The sequence below is a fragment of the Pelobates fuscus genome, chromosome 10 (assembly GCF_036172605.1).
Source record: "Pelobates fuscus isolate aPelFus1 chromosome 10, aPelFus1.pri, whole genome shotgun sequence".
In the NCBI taxonomy this organism is placed as follows: Eukaryota; Metazoa; Chordata; class Amphibia; order Anura; family Pelobatidae; genus Pelobates; species Pelobates fuscus.
The window spans coordinates 33,333,838-33,356,892 of NC_086326.1; the positions used below are offsets into that span (position 1 = coordinate 33,333,838).

General features: G+C 39.5%; 1 protein-coding gene across 1 annotated transcript in view; it reads right to left on the reverse strand.

The window, feature by feature from the left end:
• Nucleotides 1–23,055, reverse strand: part of SORCS1 (sortilin related VPS10 domain containing receptor 1) — a 615,871-nt gene that overhangs the window by 29,376 nt on the left and 563,440 nt on the right. The window contains exon 24 of the mRNA XM_063433805.1: nt 14,073–14,172. Coding sequence (XP_063289875.1) covers nt 14,073–14,172 — 100 coding nt within the window. The remainder of the gene's footprint in view (nt 1–14,072; nt 14,173–23,055) is intronic.

Below are 23,055 nucleotides of genomic sequence, written 5' to 3' on the forward strand. Positions count from 1 at the left end.
ATAGGTGTTTATGCAAGGTTTCTCCATTAGCTAATGTTAACATACCTGAGACTCCTATTCAGTCCACAGAAAGACAGATACCAGACCTTTACCTAGACTTAAAGGCAGTATTTGACAAGAAGAATGCCGATTCTTTGCCGCCACACAGGCCATTTGATTGTAAAATTAAGCTCCTACCTGGGACTATGCCTCCGAGGGGCCATGTATATCCTTTGTCTGTTCAGGAAAACTTGGTTCTAGAGGAGTATATTCGGGAGAACTTAGAAAAGGGATTCATTAGGAGGTCTTCTTCCCCGGCCGGGGCTGGGTTCTTTTTCGTTAAGAAAAAGGATGGCACGCTGAGACCTTGTGTCGATTACCGAGGCTTGAATAAAATAACTGTCAGAAATGCCTATCCTATTCCACTTATTACCGAGTTATTTGATCGTCTTAAGGGCTCCAAAATCTTCACCAAGTTAGATCTCAGAGGGGCATATAATTTGGTGAGAGTCCAGCAGGGACACGAGTGGATGACGGCGTTCAATACTCGGTACGGTCACTATGAATACACAGTTATGCCGTTTGGACTTTGCAATGCTCCTGCAGTATTTCAGGATCTGATTAATGAGGTACTTAGGGAGTTTCAACATGATTGTGTCATTGTCTACCTAGACGACATACTGATACACTCTAGGGAGATTGAAACTCACCATAGACAGGTCAGAGCGGTATTACAGAAACTTCTGCAACATGGTCTATACTGTAAATTGGAAAAATGCAGCTTTGATCAGTCTCAGATAGATTTTCTTGGTTATGTGATTTCTGGGGAAGGTTTTGAGATGGACCCTGACAAACTCCAGTCTATTTTAGATTGGCCATTACCTAAGGGACTTAAGGCTATTCAGAGGTTTATTGGTTTCTCCAATTATTATAGGCGCTTCATTAAGGGTTACTCGTCTATTATTGCGCCCATTACCAATATGACCAAACAGGGGGCAGAAACTAAGACGTGGTCTCCTGAAGCTCTCGCTGCTTTCAAGAGGCTCAAAGAACTTTTTGCTTCTGCTCCAATATTAGTCCATCCTGATACGACTTTGCCGTTTCTACTCGAGGTCGATGCCTCTGAGACAGGAGTAGGTGCGGTTCTGTCACAAAGATTAGCAGTAGATAAACCATTACACCCGTGTGGTTTTTTTTCCAGGAAACTTTCTGGGGCTGAGAGCAGATATGACATCGGAGACAGGGAACTGTTAGCAGTCATTAAAGCCTTAAAGGAGTGGAGACATTTGTTGGAGGGGACCCTACACCCTATTACGATTTTGACAGACCACAAAAACTTGTCATATATTGGGGAGGCTAAGCGCTTATCCTCTAGACAAGCTCGTTGGTCCTTATTCCTGACTCACTTCAATTATGTACTGACTTACAGACCTGGTTCTAAAAACTCTAAAGCCGATGCATTATCTCGCCAATATGAACCTTCTACTGTACCTGAACCAGTTCTTTCTTCTATAGTTCCGAAGTGCAATATCATTGCTAATACGAATCTCAGGATTCATTCTCCATTACTGGCCGAGATCATTAAGTTGCAACATCTCGCACCTAAACAGACCCCTGCGGGTCGTCATTTCGTTCCTCCTGCTTTTCAACTGGAACTTTTACAGTGTTTACATAATAGCAAGATGGCGGGACATCCTGGTATTCGCAAAACTTACGCCTTGATCTCTAAGGACTTCTGGTGGTCTACTTTACGGAGGGATGTTGAGGAGTTCATCGCTGCATGTGAAGTTTGTACTAAAACCAAACAACCCCATACGCTTCCATGTGGACTCCTGCAACCCTTGGAGGTGCCAGAGAAACCATGGTCCTGTTTGGCCATGGACTTTATTGTCGATCTACCTATCTCTAAAAGACAGACTGTTATCCTTACAGTGGTTGACAGGTTTACTAGGATGGCACACTTCATTCCCCTGCCTAAACTTCCATCTTCTCCCGAATTGGCAGAGATATTCGCCAAGGAGATTTTTCGCCTACATGGGATACCCTCTCAAATTGTATCGGACAGAGGCTCCCAATTTGTTTCCCGCTTTTGGAGGTCCTTCTGTTCTCAACTTGGTATTAAATTAAACTTTTATTCTGCCTATCATCCTCAGTCTAACGGAGCTGCTGAACGTACCAACCAGAAAATTGAACAATATTTACGATGCTTTGTTTCTGAACACCAGGATGATTGGGTCGGTTTGATTCCTTGGGCGGAGTTTGCACACAACAATCTCGTTTGCGATTCTACTCATTCAAGCCCCTTCTTCATGAATTATGGTTTTCATCCGTCTATTCTTCCTTCGGATTCTCCTTCCCAGGGGGTGCCGTCGGTTGATGTTCATGTTGCCAATTTGAGGAAGTTGTGGGATCAAACTCGACAAATCCTTGTGCACAACTCTATGTTGGTCAAGAAACACGCTGATAAACGTAGAAGGGCGGCTCCGGTCTTTGTTCCAGGTGATAGGGTATGGCTGAGCATGAGGAACATCCGTTTAAAAGTGCCCTTCATGAAGTTCGCTCCTCGGTATATTGGACCCTACAGGGTGCTGACCCGTATCAATCCGGTTGCGTATCGTTTAGCTCTTCCTAATGCCTTACGCATTCCGAACTCGTTTCACGTTTCATTGCTGAAACCACTCATATGTAACAGATTTTCCTCCACAATAGCCCCTCCTCGCTCCGTTCAGGTGGAGGGTCAGGAGGAGTATGAGGTCAACTCTATTATTGATTCTCGAATCTCCCGGGGGAGAGTACAATATCTGGTTGATTGGAAGGGATATGGTCCTGAGGAGAGGAGTTGGGTACCTCAGGAGGATGTTCATGCTCCCCGTCTCCGCAGGGCGTATCACTCTCGCTTCCCATCTCGTCCCGGTTCATTCCGCCCGGTGGGCGTATCTGAGAGGGGGGGTACTGTCAGGGTACCTGTGGTCTCTACCTCCAAAAGAGGTAGAGACTTAGCTGTTCCACCATTCAGACGGTCTGATGACTCCCTTCCCCGCGGTCTATCCGGTCATGCAAGGCTGGCCGCGAGGGAGTGACTGCCTTTTACACCATCTAGGCAGGAAGTCATCATCAGGACACTCACCCGGATCGACCTGTCAGTCAATTGCTGCAGGACCAATCAGGACGTCTCGGAGGTGTGGTTACTGCTCTGAACAGGGTATTTAACAGAGCTTCCTTCATTAGCTCATTGCCCTGTCGTGGTTCTAGCTTGTTCTAGTCACTCAGTGCTTGTGTATTCTATTATCCCTTTTGGTTTTGACCCGGCTTGTTTACCTTACTCTGCTTATCTCTGTTACCCTTGATTCGGCTTGTCTCTCGCTTACCTGTCTTCTGTTACCCTCGACCTCGGCTTGTCTTTGACCATTCTATACGGTACTACTTACGTTAGTCCGGCCATTCTAAGGTCCAGTATACGTATCTGGCTACTGTTTGTACTCTGCGTGTTGGATCCCTGTCCCGATCCTGACAGCAAATGCTCTTGCTGCGCCTATGTCTCTAACAGCCCAACATCCTCGTATCATCATGTATCAGTGTGGCATGTCCTCTTCCACTACACTCACTACATCCACCTGTCTCTCTGTGCCAGGCTGCATTTCAGGAACACTGAAAGTGTCGGACTGAAAACTGCTGGTTTAGGATATTTTACTAATTCAGCTCTCCTGGTCTAAGACAGAACAAGCATTGCATATGAGAGGAGAAGTAAAAACATAGTTTCATATACTGTCTCTCTGCTGGCTGACAGGTAAAAATGACAAAGCTTATAGCAATGATTGGCAGGAAGCGGAGATGGAGGTGCCCAGTTGCAGGATAAATAGGTGTGGAGTTCTACATTCAACAATTGTTAAATATACGGGGCAGGTAAATATAGTATAAAATTCAGTGGGACGTGGTAGTTCCCCTTTCATTAAAAATAAATTTAAACAACTACATAAAAAATACTGTCTACTTTCTCTGTTTGTATACACTGTACAGCTCATACACACATAAAAACTTAGCGATGAATTCGTTAGAAATATTTCGTGTGCCGAATGTTTTTGTGCTGCGGATAGATATTGTATGTTCAAATTTGTTTTCATTAAAAATTATATTTTATATATTTAGTGATAAGAAAATCAACCATTATTTCATGATATAATAATGAATTGTTTGTTTCCTCTCTCACAATTCTATTTAGATCTGAGAAAGTGCCATAAGAAATTAGGACAAATAGAAATCAAATACAGCGAGTTCAATTTAATTTCACTTAATTCCCACTCCGACTCCAAGCTCAGTGACACGGGGACGTTGTCCCTAATGTTCCATGTGGACGTTATATCTATTATATTAGATGAATATCTACTAAACATGCTGTACCGTCATCTATAAAGTGCTAGATACACCGTTAGCTCTTTATAAATGACACTTCAATCCACCTCTTAACTACTGCACCTACTGTACCCCCTTCAGCTGTAATATTATCAGTAAAGTGCCAAAAATGCTGTAATTTTATAACATGACAGGAGGCTTCGTATTTGCTTAAGTCTCTCTTTACTAGAACTCCACAGCAGCACAGAAAAACAACCAATCAGAAAAAAGTTAGGTACTATAAAACTCCCCTCCTCACGCATCATTTCCTCTTTCTTTGCTGCTCTGCAGACAGTACAGGTCAGAGTACCACTGCCTCCTGCTTATTGTGGGTGGCTTTGGGATTTAATATGACTTATTTAGGGTTTATATTTGGTATCATATTATATTTGTTGTTTATATTTTATGTGTTTAGTTATTTATTCATTCTCTTATGGTATTGTTTTATTTATTATTTATATTTTAGGTATACTGTATTTAGTTATGTATTCATTATATTTAGTATATATTATATTTCTTATTTATTTTTATGCATACTGTAGATATACTTTGGTTATGTTTTATATATTATTTTCTTTTTATATATTTTATATTTATATGGGGTTCAGCCTTTTCCTTTATCAGGCTTCCAGTTTGGGGCTTACTATCCTGATTCTCTCCTTCCCCTGTACCCCCGGGGATTTTTTCCCTTCACGTGGTGGTTCTTGGGGATCCCTTTTGTTGCTTCCCCTCCACCCACCCTCTAACACCATGCGTTCCGCCAGGATTGCGCTGGCTACAGTGTGCGCTCGGGGTGTCAGGAGACTAGCCGTCTGGCTGCCTCCTCTGACTCCCCGAGCTCCTTCATGTGTGTCTCGGCGGCCGGCCCGCTCGAGCACGTGGCTTCCTTCCGCGATCAGCTCCCTCTAGAGCCGCGGGTGTCCGACCAGGTAGAGGAGGGTGCTCCTGCTCGCGGCCCCTCCTCCACCCACGGTGGTCGGATCTCGGCTGGCGCTACCATGCGGTCTGCGCCGGCTGATTTCATCTGGAGCTTCCTCTCTGAGAGGACAGCTCATGCGGATCACTGTTTCCTATGACAGTGCATCTATATCTAGTATAAGGTATATGTCCCAGCTTGCTGTGCACGTTAGGCAGATTTTCTCCTCAGTTTGCTGGTTTTTTCTATACAGGGTAGATGGCACAGCTTGCTGTGGGTGCTTATGGCAGTTTTCTTCACAGATCACTGTGTTCCCTATATATATATATATATATCAGAGATTGCTGTGTCTATTACTGACTGTGTATATTTCACAGATTCTGTGTCTTTTACTAACTGTGTATATTTTGCAGTTTCTGTATCTTTCGCTGACTGTGTACTACACAGATTCTGTGTCTTTTCTGACTGTGTATTACACAGATTGTGTGTCTTTTACTGGCTGTGTATTACACAGATTCTGTGTCTTTTACTGGCTGTGTATTACACAGATTCTGTGTCTTTTACTGACTGTGTATTACACAGATTCTGTGTCTTTTACTGGCTGTGCATTGCATAGATTCCGTGTCTTTTGCTGACTGTATGTTGCACAGATTCTGTGTCTTTTACTGTCAATGTGTATTTCACAGATTCTGTGAGTTTGCGGTGTATATCACAGATTGCTGGGTGTTTACTGACGGTGTGTATCTAGATCTAGTCTTGCTGTCCGTGTATGTCACAGATGGCTGTGAGTTACAGATATTTCTGAACTCTGTTATACAAACTCCGTACAGGGTGTATACGGTGTCAGTTGGACAATACCCTTCAGGTGGCATGATGATGGTAATCTATAATAATGATAAGAATTTTAAACAGATCTGTGTGAACATGGGCATACCAACTCACAGTTTCAGGTGAGTATTGTTCAGTGGATCTTACACTCATGGACATGATGGTAACTGGAACAATTTCCGCTTATACCCGGTACTACTGGAATACCACTATTTTCCTGCTGGGCATTTAGGGACTGCCAGTCCCGGTTCAGGCTATTCACACGGCATTACGCTGTCTAAAAGGGTTGTTTGTCTAAGAGTCCTATGTCACAAGATGACCTGAGGATCTACAATTTTTAGGGACCTCTACCCGAACTCAGAGGTCCTCGTTACGCATTCAATACCCACCGTAAAGCGCTACGGAATTGGAGGGCGCTATATAAATACGTGTTAATAATGATATTATGGTAATACACAACCCATTGATTGGCCTGCTATGTCTGTGCCCCATTGATTGGCCTGCTATGTCTGTGCCCCATTGATTGGCCTGCTTTGTCTGTGCCCATAAGAACGGCCTGCTATGTCTGTGCCCATAAGATCGGCCTGCTACGTCTGTGCCCATAAGAATGGCCTGCTACGTCTGTACCCAAAAGAGTGGCCTGCTATGTCTGTGCCCATAAGATTGGCCTGCTATGTCTGTGCCCATAAGATTGGCCTGCTATGTCTGTGCCCATAAGATTGGCCTGCTATGTCTGTGCCCATAAGATTGGCCTGCTATGTCTGTGCCCACAAGATTGGCCTGCTATGTCTGTGCCCATAAGAATGGCCTGCTGTGTCTGTGCCCATAAGATTGGCCTGCTATGTCTGTGCCCATAAGAATGGCCTGCTATGCCCGTGCCCATACACGGCCTGCTATGCCTGTGCCCCGTTGATTGGCCTGCTATGTCTGTGCCCCATTGAATAGCCTGCTATGTCGGTGCCTACTTAAAGGGCCGGCTATGTCTGTGACGATTTGCTTGGCTAACCTTTCTGTGTCCATTCGTTTGGCCTGCTGGGCCTATGCCTTCTGACGGGCCTACACTATTGGTACCGAACCCCTTTTGACCATGGGCCTGTGGTAATATCACTGAGGAAAACCCAGTGCGCACCAGTGACATGGAGATAGGCAGGTGTCCAGACAAACACCATTGCCATAGTGTTCAAGAGGACACCAGTATACGGTCGTCTGACTATGGTGGGAAGGGTGAAGGCCCTAAACCTCAGGCCTGAAGGGCAAAGTTCTTATGAAGACCCCGGACACATCCACGGTTTACTCCAAACCGGCGACGGCACATCTCAAAGGAAAACTTCGCACAGACAAGGACCGGTACTCAGACTCCTCCAGAAGAAAGCAGTGTTTTTTCCTTGTCTTTACCAGCTACTCCGTATCTGCCTCCCGGAATCCTTATAGGTTCGGTAGTTTTTTCCTGCGTTAGGTTAGCTCCTGGCCCTGTCCAGTGGGACTCACTTTTCTTACCTTCCGGCCTGCTGCTTGCCTTCTATCCGAGATAGAATCGGTTTATTTTTCTCTTATCTGTTAATTGTTGCTTTTTGTTTTTTCATTTTTTCCTTTTCCTTTTCGCTCGGGTCGTCGTGAGGCCTGACTTGGCCTCCTCCGACCTCCCGGGCACTCGTGGATTGCGGAGAACGTCTCCAGCTTTCCTCGGACTACCAACGGTCTACCTGGACCCCGCGCGCGCGCACGGGATCCGGATAGTCGGTTGATAGTTTTTCCATCGTTGTTTCCCAGATTGCCCTCAGCCTTATGCTGGCATTTATAATTGGTGCGCCCTACAGTTTGGTCACCCTGAATCTCTAGGGACTCTAGTTTGCACCACAGGAGGGTGCGGCCCTCCATCACCTCGGTCCGAGTATATTTATTTTCAGGAACAGAGGGCGAACCCTCTCATACAGAACCGGATACTGATTTGTTATTAGAGGGCGCAGCCCCTCACTCGTCCTCGACCAGATACTGGGCTGGATACAGAGGACAGGTTGGGTGGACCCATTCTCATAGAGAGAACCGATCATGGATGTAGACTCTGCGGTTGGTTACTAACAGGTGCGGCCCGCTCAGGCTAACAGCCGGACGCTCTCACGGTATGCGATCACAGTAGTAGAGAGCGGCTCTCTCATAGACTCGAAGCTCTACAGTACCGGCCATTTGTTCATCACACAGGCTTGTGCCTGTGCGAGACATTGAGGTCTACATAGAGGGGCGTCCCTCCTGCATTCAATTAGAACTGACATCCACACTATTAACCTCGTTCTAGAGGACAGCCTTGTCATGCAAGAATTACATGTTTAGACTAGATCCCTCTATTTTATCTCCTGTGATGGATCTACTGGAGCCGGACTGCTGTAAATCACGCGAGAAATACTCAGAGGTATAACGGGGGGAGTTATTTACACACACTCCTGGAGATGGTACGGCTAACGGATGGTCCTCCGGTATTATGAGAGTGCAGGTTTTTGGCATATTCTGCACCATATAATACAGAGATTGCTTTCTGTTTTGGATATCCAGACCATTACGTACAAACTGCACAGACAGTTTCTCCCATGTCAAGATGTCAGAAGATACGGAGACCTTCATGGAGCAAACGGACACTGCCTTGCTCGGGTAACATGATTAAGGAAGGCCTATTATCCGGTCTGAAGGTAAAACCGTACGTAGGGGTCACAGGATAAGACCAGAAACCCCAGTTGTCTTGACCTCCCTGGTCATTACGACCTTGGGATAAGATGGCAGGACTGCCCCATCTCCTCAGAGCGCATACCTGGTGAACAGGGTTCGGAGATGGTGGGTCCTCCGTCTATACTCTATTTATCCCTCACGGGAGCCGTTTTGTTTTTGGATTTGCGCCAACCTACTTTTCGACTACAGTCAAGGAGACCTACGAGACCTTATGGGGATACCTGGTGTACCCCGAATCCTACACAGACATCTTTCACGCTTAGACGGGGACATATCTGGATGGAATTCTGCACTCCGGTTTGCATTTCCCAGAATAGTCGACCACCGTTCCTCCTCATGAGTTCAATTCGGAACCCTGAATGGACGTCCTTTTGGAGTCTTTCCCCTACCGCATCCGAGGATTACACAGTCCACTTGGAATATTGGAATCACTTCGGATACGGCTAGTTTGACCACACTCTGGCGTGCATTAGAAATGTATTCTCGGATGAGACATCTCACCGGGTAGGCCAGGAGGGAACGAAAGATCCTACTTGGTTCTATTGCGATTTGGTGGTGGACTTAGGCGCATTCCTTGAGATTCAAGATCTACCTGCAAGGCCGCGTTGCCGGGTGACCCTGGCACGATCGGTGGAGCAACCTTACACATCAAGAGTTGAGACATGGTGGCAGTGTCTTATCGCGGCCCTAAGTCCGCATATGACTTTCAAAATGTTTTCACTGCAGGGAAATGGCTAATAGGGCGGCTTGTCAGCTCATGGACCAGCTGGTAGGCAACAGGTTGCATCCCCACGTACAATGGATCTGTCAACGGACGTTGTTTTTTCAGTTTTTGGGATACTTCTTCAGCTGGCGTCTCCATCGATCGGTGTATTGTCATCTATCGCAGTTGGAAAGTCCATTTAGGATTGCTCGGGTAGCTCCGAGAATAGGTACCAGCGAAACAAACAGCGTTGGATTTGTTGTCTGAGCGTTGAAACAGCAAATACGAAGCCTCCTGTCATGTTATAAAATTGTAGATTATGCTAGCTTTAGTGTACCTATAATCTTAATTTTATTAATGACAGGAGGCGAGTATTTCCCACCCATTCTTTTCCCACCCTTGTTTTATGTTAAAAAATTGGATTAATCAGGTACGTATGCAACTCTGTTTGTTGTCTCTGCTACCTGTCGCCTGTTCTTCTATCTATTTTTATTTTCATAAGTAGGGTTGGGATATCTTCGTTTTAAGGTAATTTTGGTTGTTACATTGGGTGCACACATGTTTATTCAGAATACTTTTCATTGGATAATCAACCTGTTTGGTTCTGTTTCTTACTCTCGTTTCAGTTTACAGTCCATCAACACTATCTGGTTTGGCAGTTCTTCTCGGATGGTGGACATCGTTGTATTCATCGTATCTAGGACTTCGTTTCTCCCCATTATGTTTTCTGTTTTTTGTTCTGTTTTTGTCGCAGCTTGAAAGAGGAAATGATGCGTGAGGAGGGGAGTTTTATAGTACCTAACTTTTTTCTGATTGGTTGTTTTTCTGTGCTGCTGTGGAGTTCTAGTAAAGAGAGACTTAAGCAAATACTCGCCTCCTGTCATTAATAAAATTAAGATTATAGGTACACTAAAGCTAGCATAATCTACAATTATAACATGAACACATTGTATCACTAATGTACCTCATATCTTCTATAATTCTATCCATGCTAAGTACAGTGGCTACAATTTACAAATAAAATATGCATACACTTCATACCTTCTGCACTTACTGTACCTCCTTCTAATGCAAGCTATAAACTGCTATAAACTATATATATATATATATATATATATATATATATATATATATATATATATATATACACTCTATAATTACTGCACTTACCGTGTCTCCACCTCTACTGCAATGTAACCTGTAAAGTACTAAGTATACTAATTTGTGATATATATATATATATATATATATATATACTATGCAACTACTGCACTCACTGTATCCTTACTCTACTGTAATGTAACCTGTAAAGTGCTAAGTATACTTGTTTGTGATATATAAATAAATATACACTATGTAACTACTGCCCTCACCGTACTTCAACTCTACTGTGATGTAACCTGTAAAGTGCTAAGTATACTTGTTTGTGATATATAAACACATACTATGTAACTACTGCACTTACTGTATTGCTACTCTACTGTAATGTAACCTGTAAAGTGCTAAGCATACTTGTTTGATATATAAATAAACATATACTATGTAACTACTGCCCTCACTCTATCGCTCCTCTACTGTAATGTAGCCTGTAAAGTGATATATATATGTATACTTAGTATTAGTGCATACAGTGTACCTCCCACTGATGTAAGGTAAACTGTAAAGTGCTAAGTGCATCTATTAAGGCTATATGAAAAATATACCCATACGCCATATTACTTCTGCAATAAATGTACCTCTCTGTCCTGCAATGTAACGTGTAAAGTGCTAAGTACGCTGTAGTTAGGACTATATAGACATATATGTATATATTCCAAGGCAAACTGTTTCTTGGCATAAATACATTTTTGTCTAGAATCTTTAAGATGGAAAGATAGAGAAAGAAATATAAAAATACAATTTATCTAGCATATTAAAAGGCATGCTTCAACACTTTCCTTAGATTTTTCTTATAAAAATGGCATTCTGTTCTCCATATTTACCTAAATGTATCAGCCTGGAGGCATTCTGTATGGCTCAGAACTATATATTGTACCAGCATATGTAAGGATTCTTACAGCCAGTGTTATATAATTATGAAGGAAACATGCAATTCTATAATAAGAAGAATGTTCCTCTGTGTGCCTTTGATTAAATATAGAGCTGAATGCCAAGATAATTTGCCCCATAATCCATTCCATTGTAGAATGCCAAGATAATTTGCCCCATAATCCATTCCATTGTAGAAATGAATATATGTTTTGAAACATTCTAAGCACGCAGAGGAAAAAAAAAAGGATTCAATGGTTTTATTGCTGGTTTTTCATTCTTTCATTTTTAGTTTAAATTATTGTATTACTAAATGGAAAGGTACTCAGGGGCGATCTTAGAGGTCTATTTACTAAACAGTTAATATTCGTTGTTTATACTCAAATATAAATCCCTTTTATTCATTTAAAAATGAAGGTGGGAGGGTCTGGGAGGGAGGGTTTGCTGCTGATTGGCTGGAATGTGTCTGCTGACTGTGAGGTACAGGGTCAAAGTTTACTCAATGGTGACGAATAGGGGGCGGACCGAACATCGCATATGTTCGCCCGCTGTGGCGAACGCGAACAAGCTATGTTCGCCGGCGAACAGTTCCTGGTGAACTGTTCGGGACATCTCTACTAGGGAATTAAGATATAGCAGTTTATTTTAAAACATCAAATTGTATCAAATTTAAAAAAAACACTACATATTCGTCTACATATGTGACTACATATGAGGAGGAGGACTTGTCAGTTTTGCCATTCTAAGTTCAGTTCAGTACAAATTAGTGTTTAGTAGACTTATGCGTGGTGAACAAATTTGCTTCGGCCAAATGTCTTTGTCCAAAAATAAAATTTAGTTCATGTAGTCCAATAGACGTTTATGTGATGGCAGAACTGTCACATGGATGTTTGGACTAAGCCAACTAAATGTTATTTTTGGATGAAGTGATTTGATTAAACCATTTACTTCCACCATACACAAATCTAATTATTAGTATGTAGACAAGATATATTTCCGAGAGCACCATTTCACTTGTGAGTCAATAAATACTTTACTAAATATGCAGATTTTTACTACTTTGATAAACTATCCAAGCAACAACTCTAACAAAATCTCTAAAATTTACAGTAGATGCGATTAAAAAAAAAAAAAAACGAGTTGAGAACTACAAAGCAGAAAGTAATTTATCTAATTGTATCTGAAAAAAATAGTCAAAAAGCCAAGTAATTATTCCATTCATATGCTTAATTGTTTAATTATTTTTTTTCAATAAAGGTACACATTGCATCGAAATAAACAAACAATGAAACACTTATATTGGAACAAATGGAGGCTTCAATTACTTAACGGTTTGATGTAGGAAAAGAGTTATCAACTTGTGCTACTATAACAACATCTGGACTCTTTGGTTAAAAAAAAAAATGATGTGACTTGTTACAAAATCAAAACCAGTTTCTTCATTTCAATTGATTTTAGACATAATTTTATTATCGGTAACATGTGGCTGTACCTCCTGCCTTCAGCCCCCATAAAGAGCCTGAGGTATGAAACAACATATAATTCATTAAATACATGCACTTGAAAGCAATAATATGTTTTTGTTTTTTAATCAAGTAATGTATAGATCGTCCATTTGATAGAACATGAAGACAAATCCTGATTAATTATGTTATCTTTCATTTTGCTTAAGAAAAAAATTGTTTGTAATATTAGTTGCAAAAGCATCATTTTGCTAAGAAGATGAATACAGAAAAGGAAGAAAATCATTTTGTTAACAAATCTCCTTTACTTAGAATGCTTAGGGTGAGTGTATATCATTAAAACAATCTACATTCAAAGGCAGAATGGATTTTTAATTTAAGCTATTATTTTCAAACTATTGCATTTGATCAGAAGTAATAAGCCAATAGGATTCTTGCTTCCTTGAACTGACACATTTAGATGAAATTGGACCAATTGGATTGCTGCTTCCCCAATCTACTATATTTGATTAGTATGGATGAGCCAATAGGATTTTTACTTCTAGTAACTCTTTTGTTTGAGCGAAATTAATTGACAAATTGGATTCTGACTTCCTGTAACTGCTGTGTTCATCAGAATGGGTAATTTACATGGTATATGTGCTGCCCCTAAAACACTGGCTGCTCACATAGACTATACAAATAAAATTGGATATAACTTTCAAACCAAAATAATCACCAGTGCAAATTATTTTCCTTGAATTTATATCATTGTGCACTGATAAGAAATGTTGTTACATGATGGAAGAGGTGCAAGAAATGATTATTTCTGCATGGTCAGAATGTTTGTACAAGTCAAATTCTTACTTTTATTTATAGTTTGTGCTTCTATGTCACTGACTACTTTTATCACAGAAAGTATATATGATGTGTACCCTCTTTGTTCTAGTCTAACACTTTAGAATATTTCATTCCTGGTTGATAGATAAATGAATCTCAAACATTTAATATCAGATTATTGACCCATCTCCAGCCCTGCATCAAGGATATCATTTGTGATTATATTTACCTGCTGTTAAATGTGCTGCATGGACAAGAATTCGGACCCCTGGTTTTAGCTCAAAATGGACCATGTCTTGGTTGAGCTTGTTGATGAATAGGTCACAAATCTATTAAAGAAACAAAAAATATTACATATGTAAATGTAGCAATACATATTCTACAAGCTGAAAGCAATGCCTCAGTGCATTATCTTTTAATAGATAAACGAATATTTTTACGTATCTGTCTTTTTTTTTCTTTATGATAATGGTCCATTTTGCTCCCTCTCTTGAACTCTGTCTACAATTTACTCTCTTTAGCAATCACTCTTTTCTGTTCATTCTCCCTATCCCACTCTACTTTCTCCTCCATCTCTGTCCTTTCCACTTCTGTTGTATTTCCCTTTCATATCTGCCACCATTATATTTTCTGTCTATGTTCCCTACGTTTTCCTCTTTCTTTCCTATTTCTTCTCTTGTTCCCTTCATTCTTGCTGTTCCTGCCCTCTTACCCTTCTCTTCTCTTCTATCCCTATTTCTGATTCCCGTCTCTGTCTCACTCCTTTCTTATAATCCTCTCTCGTGCCTCTTTTCTTCCTTGCTCACTTTCACTGTTGACCAACAACTCATTTAGCTTCCCTATGATGAGCTGTGGATCTTCTTTTTGTTATGTCTTTTTTCTTTTTGGGGCTCCCAGCATTATATTTTGCTGCATTCAAGGTAATTAATTCTGTATCTAGATATAGAAAAACTGGCAGAACAGTCTGCCCAAGTTATTGATGGCGAACCTCTTGGTAAGAAAGGTGAAGATCTAGATATTTAGTAACAGAGTTGGACAGATTTGTTTTTCTTACCCCAAAAATCTCAAAATAATCAAGCTGTGCACTAAAAGCAAAAACAAATCGTAGGACGCAATCCTTATGCATGACAAGACAATGTTATTGCTTTAAATGTTGCTTCTAATTTTTTACTTTTGTTAGCATTCCACATTTTTATTCTACATTTTTGCTTTCTACTTAGCCATTTCTGCAGTACCTGCATCTGTGACTGAACCATAATTTCTAAAGCTATATGATAATATTTTCATTTTCTATGTCTTAAGTGGTGATTGTAATAAAATAAACTATAACAAATGGTCTAATTTCTGCTGAATTTAGGAATAACTGGAGTATTAGATGTACCACTTAATGCAATTTGGTAAAAGTAATTTGCTATGTCTATCCCAAAACTACCAGAAATGACCGCTACTGAAAGTACATGCCTCTAATTTTATGCCATTTTCCCTGCATTTATCATTTTGTGTCAAAACTATTTACTTTAGTATAGATCCTAAGATCAGATTATACCTCATTAGATTATCAATCTTTATTTGCAGTTGCATATATTTCATAGTTTAATGATGTCTGCTAGACTCAGGCATAAGATGTTCACTTTGGCCTGCTCTCAGAAGGAAAAGCACTTGGTTCTTCAATCAATTTGGCTAAATACCTCTTTCGTGTAGACATTTTACATTAGCGTTCGGTTTAGTGGCATAGGAATGTCTACAGAAAGATATTTTTATTTGCAGAAAACATATATTAAGCAAAATAAATATGCCAATGCTGTCTATTTTAATAAAACCGCCGAAATGTTTTGGCATCATAAAATTGACTCTGCACTTAACCCTTTCAGTGTAGAAGCAGTAAGTAAAACCTTGCAAAGCCTCCAGATTTATTTACTAAAACATTTTAACAAGGGTGACGGGAGCTGGATTCTACCCACCTATGGTTGATAAAAAATAAGGAAATCCTACAGAGTATAACATTACTTATAATGACAAAATAATATCATAGGTAGAATCTATAAGAAAAATAAGAGTAGACGAAAACTCAACAGCTTGATTTAGCACCTGCTCAGGTCTCTTAAATTGTAATGTTATTGAATAATTACAGAGGGAGTCCGTAGGAGCAGTCCAGACACTTTCACTCTACACAAATTATAAACAAATCGGGACTTAAAATAATAAACACAAGTGCAATGCAACATATATATATATATATATATATATATATATATATATATATATATATATATATATATATATATATATATATATATATATATATATATATATATATATATATATATATATATCCATGTAAGAAAGATCCAGACCAAAAATTGACTTGGTTACTTTTTTTTTCTGGGTGGAAATCATTTAGAAAATTTTGTCTTTGTGAATTGCAAGAAGGTAAGCATTTCTACGGCGTGCTATGAGTTAATATAACCAATGCGGCTAACTCAGGTAGGCTGTTAACACAGCTGTGTTACAACAAGAAGCCGGCTGTAAACCATCTGCGGAATACAATGTTCATCTGGAAAGTTGCTCAACAGAATACGCACAATATAATGTAATACGATTATGTAAACATACAAACAAGCCCGGTTTATTGGTGTTTGGGTCTAAAGCATTTACCCATCTGCACTATTAAATCCCAAAAGAAATCTAATGACTTTTTTTTCCATCAAATCAACAAAATGTAGATTTAACAAGTAATTTCCTGGGAGGAACTAAAAAAACAATCAGGCTTCTTCAATATTTTTTTGATTTTTTTGTTTTAATAGTTTAGAGGTTTCTTTTTTTTTTATGTATAGTAAAATATTACTAATATCGTGTAAAACTCCTGCATAGCAAACATGACTAAGACTAATATTGTATTGTATGTACCTGTGTGTTGAATCGTAATTCCCTTATTTTGTGGACTGGGCTTTATTTGGTTGCTATTTACCAATACTTGCATTCTGTGATGCTAGGACACCTCATGGCATTCTCTTCATGAACTTATGTCAATGAATGTAACTTATCACATTCATGTCACATGCTTGTGCTAATAGATGTTCAGGGACATGTCCTCCCACCACGTCCTTGTGCCACAAACCCTCTGCATTGATCCTGAGCACATCCTAAGATAATCCTGATGATGGGATACTGTGTATTATCAGTTCCTTCGCTGAAATGTTGTCTTGCCTTCCAGTCTAGAAAGCTCTAGACTTGCTTTGAATGTCCATTTCTAAACTGCCTTATGGGTATCAATCTCCCACACTTTCTAGGAATTTATTACACTCAAAGGGATTAAGAAGATCTTTTGAAAGAAAATCAATTTAATAAAAATATGCTTCTGGTTGGATTGATTTAATTGCTTCCCAGTGGCTTTTACACTTGTATATGAAAATATAGTTCATTAAGTTGATTTAATAAAAAAACATCTTAAGACATTTTCAAATGATGTTGAATGTACTCATGGTGATTTATGGCTTTTAACTATTGCTGCTTAACAAATGGTTTAGATTACACCCAGACCTCTCTTTAACCGCAACTTCCTTTTACAGAATAAATTGTAGCAATTGGCACTACTAATGGTAATATCTAAGATTTGGGCTGTATATGCAGGTTAATATATATGTATCCATGTGAAGTTAATTGTGCCAAAAGCCCTCTAGAAGATCTCCTCCTCTTACTCACAAACATGCAGGATCAAAAGTTGCTTAGGTCCAAGGCATTCATAGCTTCTAAATTTCTTGATCCTCTAAATCTCTTAGGTGTCACTTTAGTGTCTTTTCTAACCTATTCTGCCCATGTAAACATTGGTTGAAATACATACAGGGTTATTCACAAAAGGGAAAATTAGTGAATTCAAAGTGAATTTCAAATTTAAGGTCCAAGTAGCCAAACTGGAAGAATAACTGAATTAGAGAATGTTTCCAAGTTGATATTTTTATTAGAGCCATTTTGTATGATTTGATGTTACATTTTTAAAGGTTTTCTAGAGATAATAAAAAAATTCTCATTGTTATTGCTTAATATTATGGAAAATACAAATGACAAAAGTGTCTTGTGGCTTATCAGGCAGTGAAGGCTCACCCATATGGGCACTTTGGCCAGAACAGATGGTAAGCCAAAAACATATGGGAAAAATTCTGAGAGGTTTCAGTTCTCTGGGCCCCCTCTCCCTTGATTAGAGGCTGTCTGGAGATGCTTTCTTGAGAGCATCTAGGCATCTCAAAAATGGGGCTGGTCTCCTCCAATAGCCCCAGTGATGGCTTGAGGGCTAATTAAGCAAGGAAATGTACTCAAATTTACCTCCTTAGCTCGCTTTCTCTCTCTATATCTATATCTATATATATATATATATATATATATATATATATAGAGAGAGAGAGAGAGAGAGAGCAAAGGAAGCCCATCGGTGACAAGGGGAGGGGGGCATTTCTGACATAGAGTGTTGCCTGTCACTAATAGTTTTAATAATGCTTACTGCACATTCCCACCATTCTCTGTGGCTAATTGAAAAGTTGTGAAGCTTCAAACTTCAGGATTGGGGCTGTGACTCTGAGGACTGATCTGATTCTGATTTCCATCTGTTTTAATATGTAATAATTATTGCTTCTGGTAACAATGACAGCTTTTTCCTTGCTCCATATTATGACTGCAGACTAATTATATTGCCAGCTGCAAAAGTAATAAGGAGTCTTTCAATATTCTGCTGCTTTAAACCTGTGTTCACTTTGTACTGAGATCTGATAGCTGACACGTTTGGAGTCTATCCAAATTTTGATGTTTTACCCATGTGCACACTGTATGCTGAGAGCTAATGGAGTAGTGACATGTTTTATAACAGCAGAAGCAATATTTAGTATAAAGCTAAAGTTATCATGGCAGGAACACTATTGTACATGATACAATGTATGGGAGAGCTAAGTGAGGGTTATAAAGATGGACAGAGAGAGAAAGAGAAATTTAGCATTATGCAGAGATGTACTGTATAAGGATCACTGTATTGCAGCTCTGTGAGCCTGGTTGTGAGAGCTAGTTATGAGTATCTCCTTATTGAGCCTCTTGGTGTTATTTTTTCCGTATTTTACTCAGTTCTGCCTGTTGTATAGGTATCTATGTAGTCTACCAGCTCTGTGTATTGCATGAGTATCTTTATTGTCTGTGTTGTGTGTTGTATCTCTACTTTTTCCCCAACTTTATTAACCCCTTAAGGACACATGACATGTCTGACACGTCATGATTCCCTTTTATTCCAGAAGTTTGGTCCTTAAGGGGTTAAAACAGTTCCACTATTCTACACAAGATATAAAACCTATACAAGTAATGGGCAATCTGTAGTACTGCAGTAACCTTACTCTGAGCAAACCACCTGATGGCTTGTGGTTATGGTAGTTATTTTTACTACCTTTAGAGAAAAAAAAAGTTGCCCAGATGTGCCGCAGATGAACGTGAGATTAGAAACAATAGTTTCAGCTACTGATGCACATTATATCATATATGAACTGGTCATGCGATTATATTTCAGATTATTCCACAGGACTGATTTATCAAACAGTGACCTTTCAACAGCTACTTTGATAAATCATCCCTTTGGAAATAAATGTAGGGTTTGCACAGATTTCATGTCCTTCTAATTCATATTTCTTGATGACAGGTCCAACCCATACAGTATGTGCCTCTACACTGCCTTTATTATGTATTGTGTTTGTGAGAGGGTTTACTGTCCTTTTAAGGAATAATAACATTATTCAACAAGGAGAAATGTAATAGATTGTGTAAATACAAACTCTTTGAAATGAAGGAAAAGATATAAAATTAATGAATAAAAAATCGGAATTGACTATATATGTGCATAATAATGTTCTTATCAGATTCCTAATTAAACACATTAATATTGCCATTCTATCCAAATCTCGTTAAGATATTGCAAAACACAGATTTGGGATTACTGTGTGAAATTTATATTAAAGTGTGATTATCATTAAAATGGAGAGAATGATTTAGTCTTGCTCTCTGATACATTTTATAATAATTTGTCATTACCGGAACCCTTTCATTTTTATTTATACATTAGTGCGGAAAATATATTTTAGAAGCTCAAGGAGAGACTTTTATAATATTTTGAAAGATAATAATAGCAAATTTGCTCACAACTCTCTGTTTACTCAAGTTTGATTTTATTTTTCTAATGAAAATGAAAGCTATTAACGACTTCACTACAACGTGGTTTGAAAAAAAAACAACAACCTAAGAATCCAAGTATTTTGGGTGTTCTATAAAGTAATGTTTAATTGCATTTTTCGTTTCAGTATGCATACATAGCACATTATTTAATGGAAGCAAAAACAAACATTTGGATAGAAAAACTTTTTTTAAAAGCATGCACCAAATAATATTACAAAAAAGAAAGCAGTATCGTAAAAATATAACATGTAACAATGTCCCTACATTGCCATGATATTGTCCATACCATATCACCCTTGCTGCCATTTTGCTACTTTGGACAAACACACACACAAATACACACACATACTCACAATAATACACACGTGCATGTATACATTCTGATACAGAGTTGTGTTTATGTCATAAGGGGTTTCTGTGTGATTAAAAGAGTTACTGTCTGTGAGAAGGATTGCTTGACGGTGATTGACTGTGATTGTGTGTTTATGAGGGTGAATGTGACAAGGCAACTGTGACAGAGTTAGTGTGACAGGATGTGTGTGGGTTGTGTTATTTTGACAGGTTGACTTTGCTTGACAGGGTAACTGTGTGTGAGGGTTGAGTGTGGAGGGATGATTGTGCCAATGTGACTGGGGGGACTGATGTGACAAGGTGAGTGGGGAGCAAATTATGTGTCAAGAAGTTGTATTTGTCTGTCCAGCCACCCTACATTTTTTAATTAATTATTTATTTTATTCAGTTCTGTCTCCCTCCTGCAGGGGGCTCTAATCTTGATTTTTAATGGTCCACTGGTTTATGGTCCATGGTGGTCTGGAAAATTGCTAGGCTGATCTGCACCTCGGGATGAGTACAGTTCCCAGTCTGACTGGGAGGGAGCATCTGCAGGAAGCTGTTCTCGGCCAAAGGTGCCTCCTGCACGGACAGGCATTGGGCAGGCTGTTTGTATAGTCTGTAAACTTGACATTGTGGTCACACACTGTATCTCTATTTTTAGATCTCCCACCAACCCGGCTATTTTTAGATCTCCCACCAACCCATACTGCTGTGGGGGAGACTCAGGAGAGCCAGTGTTTTTCAATAAGTGAACTTCATTTGCAATGGTTGCATTTCTGTATACACGATTGTGGGGTATGGCTACAAACCCTGGCAGTCATTTATATACAATTGGCAGCATGAATGGTGTTATTGTTGATAAAAATATTTCCAAGATTGCTCTCATACTGTGATGAAGCTGATGCATATCACAGAAAGACTGACAATGCATATTTTTGTTTCATGTGCATGCTATACACAATGTTTAAACTCAATGGAATCTTATCTCTGAGCCCAAGGAAACTGGTCCATGACGAAAATAAAAACTCTTTGAATTACAAATCAATATTGACCTATATACTGCAGAGATACAGTGTGTGACCACAATGTCAAGTTTACAGACTATACAAACAGCCTGCCCAATGCCTGGTGAAGGGACCATCTTGCAAAAAAATGATTCATGTCTGTTATTCACGGAAGGCCGTTTAGTTTCCAAATTTCAAATTTTCACCACTTTGCCCTGGTCAGTTGCAGTTGAAGTAACACAGCCAGTATTAGTTATCATACCAGGAGTGCCCTAGTATTGTCCTACAGTAAATTGTTAAAAACATTTTAGTAAGACTTGACAACTTACCTCGATCCTCCAGGCACCCTTGCCACAGCCACGCTTTTTCTGCAAAGTTTAGCCGGGCCAGTGCAGGACTGCACTCATTGGTCCAGAGCTTATGCTCTAAGCGAATGAACACAGTCCTGCTCAGGTGGTAGAGCTAAGTAGATTTTCTTACAGAAAAAAAAGACCAGAAGCAGGGGCTGTAGGTGCCCAGTGAAATTTAGGTAAGTTATCAAACTACTAAAATGATTTAACTGCTTACCATACAATGGTACTGGTGCACTCTTGGCACCATAACCACCACAGTGTGTTGTAGTGGTTATAGTGCTTTGACAATAGAAAGTAAATGCATTAGAGAGTTTAATTTACAACTGAACCTGTCATGATGTACCCCTTTTTTTACAACTTTGTTTAAAATAATTTTTACTCAAACTCACTATCTGCTAAGTTTCAGCAGCTAGATCAGTCGATAAAAGGTTCATTTGCAGTGAAGGCTTCTGAAGTGATGGCAGGCGTCAATTGATAATACCTATGAACTACTAGTTAATAGAGATTAACTTTTTACACAAAATATAATAGTTAAACCACTACAATGCTGAAAGCAAAAAAAAAAAAAAAAAAAGCTATGGTCACTCTAACAGTAATGGTAAAGACTTAAATATATTCAACATTATCCTAAACTATCTTCTTGGTAGGTGGGTTATTGAGTGGCTTCAAGTCCAACTGCCTTCTGTTATTAAGCATATCTTGGTGATCCTGTTGCTAAACAGAGAGAGAATTTAGTTTCCCCTGTTCCCCTGCAGAGAGGCAACATAAGTTCAGGTAATCTGTGTGTTATAGTAATAGGTCTCTGGCCTGCCTAAGGACAAACACCTGGCCTTGACATTTTGTCTCTTTGGCAGGGGATTTCAGAATGGTGGGATCCGGAGCGATAATATAAAGGTCTTGCTGAGATTCTGTTGATCAGGAACCAGCAGAAGGAATAGACTAGCTCCATGCCTTGGAATCAGGATAAGCGTATGCTAAACAAGAAACTGCAGGAGAAGGACGACGGCATAGATAAAGAACTGTTATAGGAACGATAAATACAAGCCTCGCCAATATGGACGCAGGAATAACAATTATACGTGTCGCAGGCAGCTAGCCTAAGGGTATACATCTCATCACATAACTGCTAAACAGAAAGATTCCTATAGTGAGAACCTAGAGTTTAATGCCATCTGTTCACAGCGAGAATAAAAAAAATATTTTTATAGAATAAAAAATGTGAATAATTTCCTGAAACGCTTGTTTTTCTTTTATCCCAATATGGTAACAATGTATCATGTAAACATATTTATTAAATCAGAATGTTATTGAATGTCCAACTGAT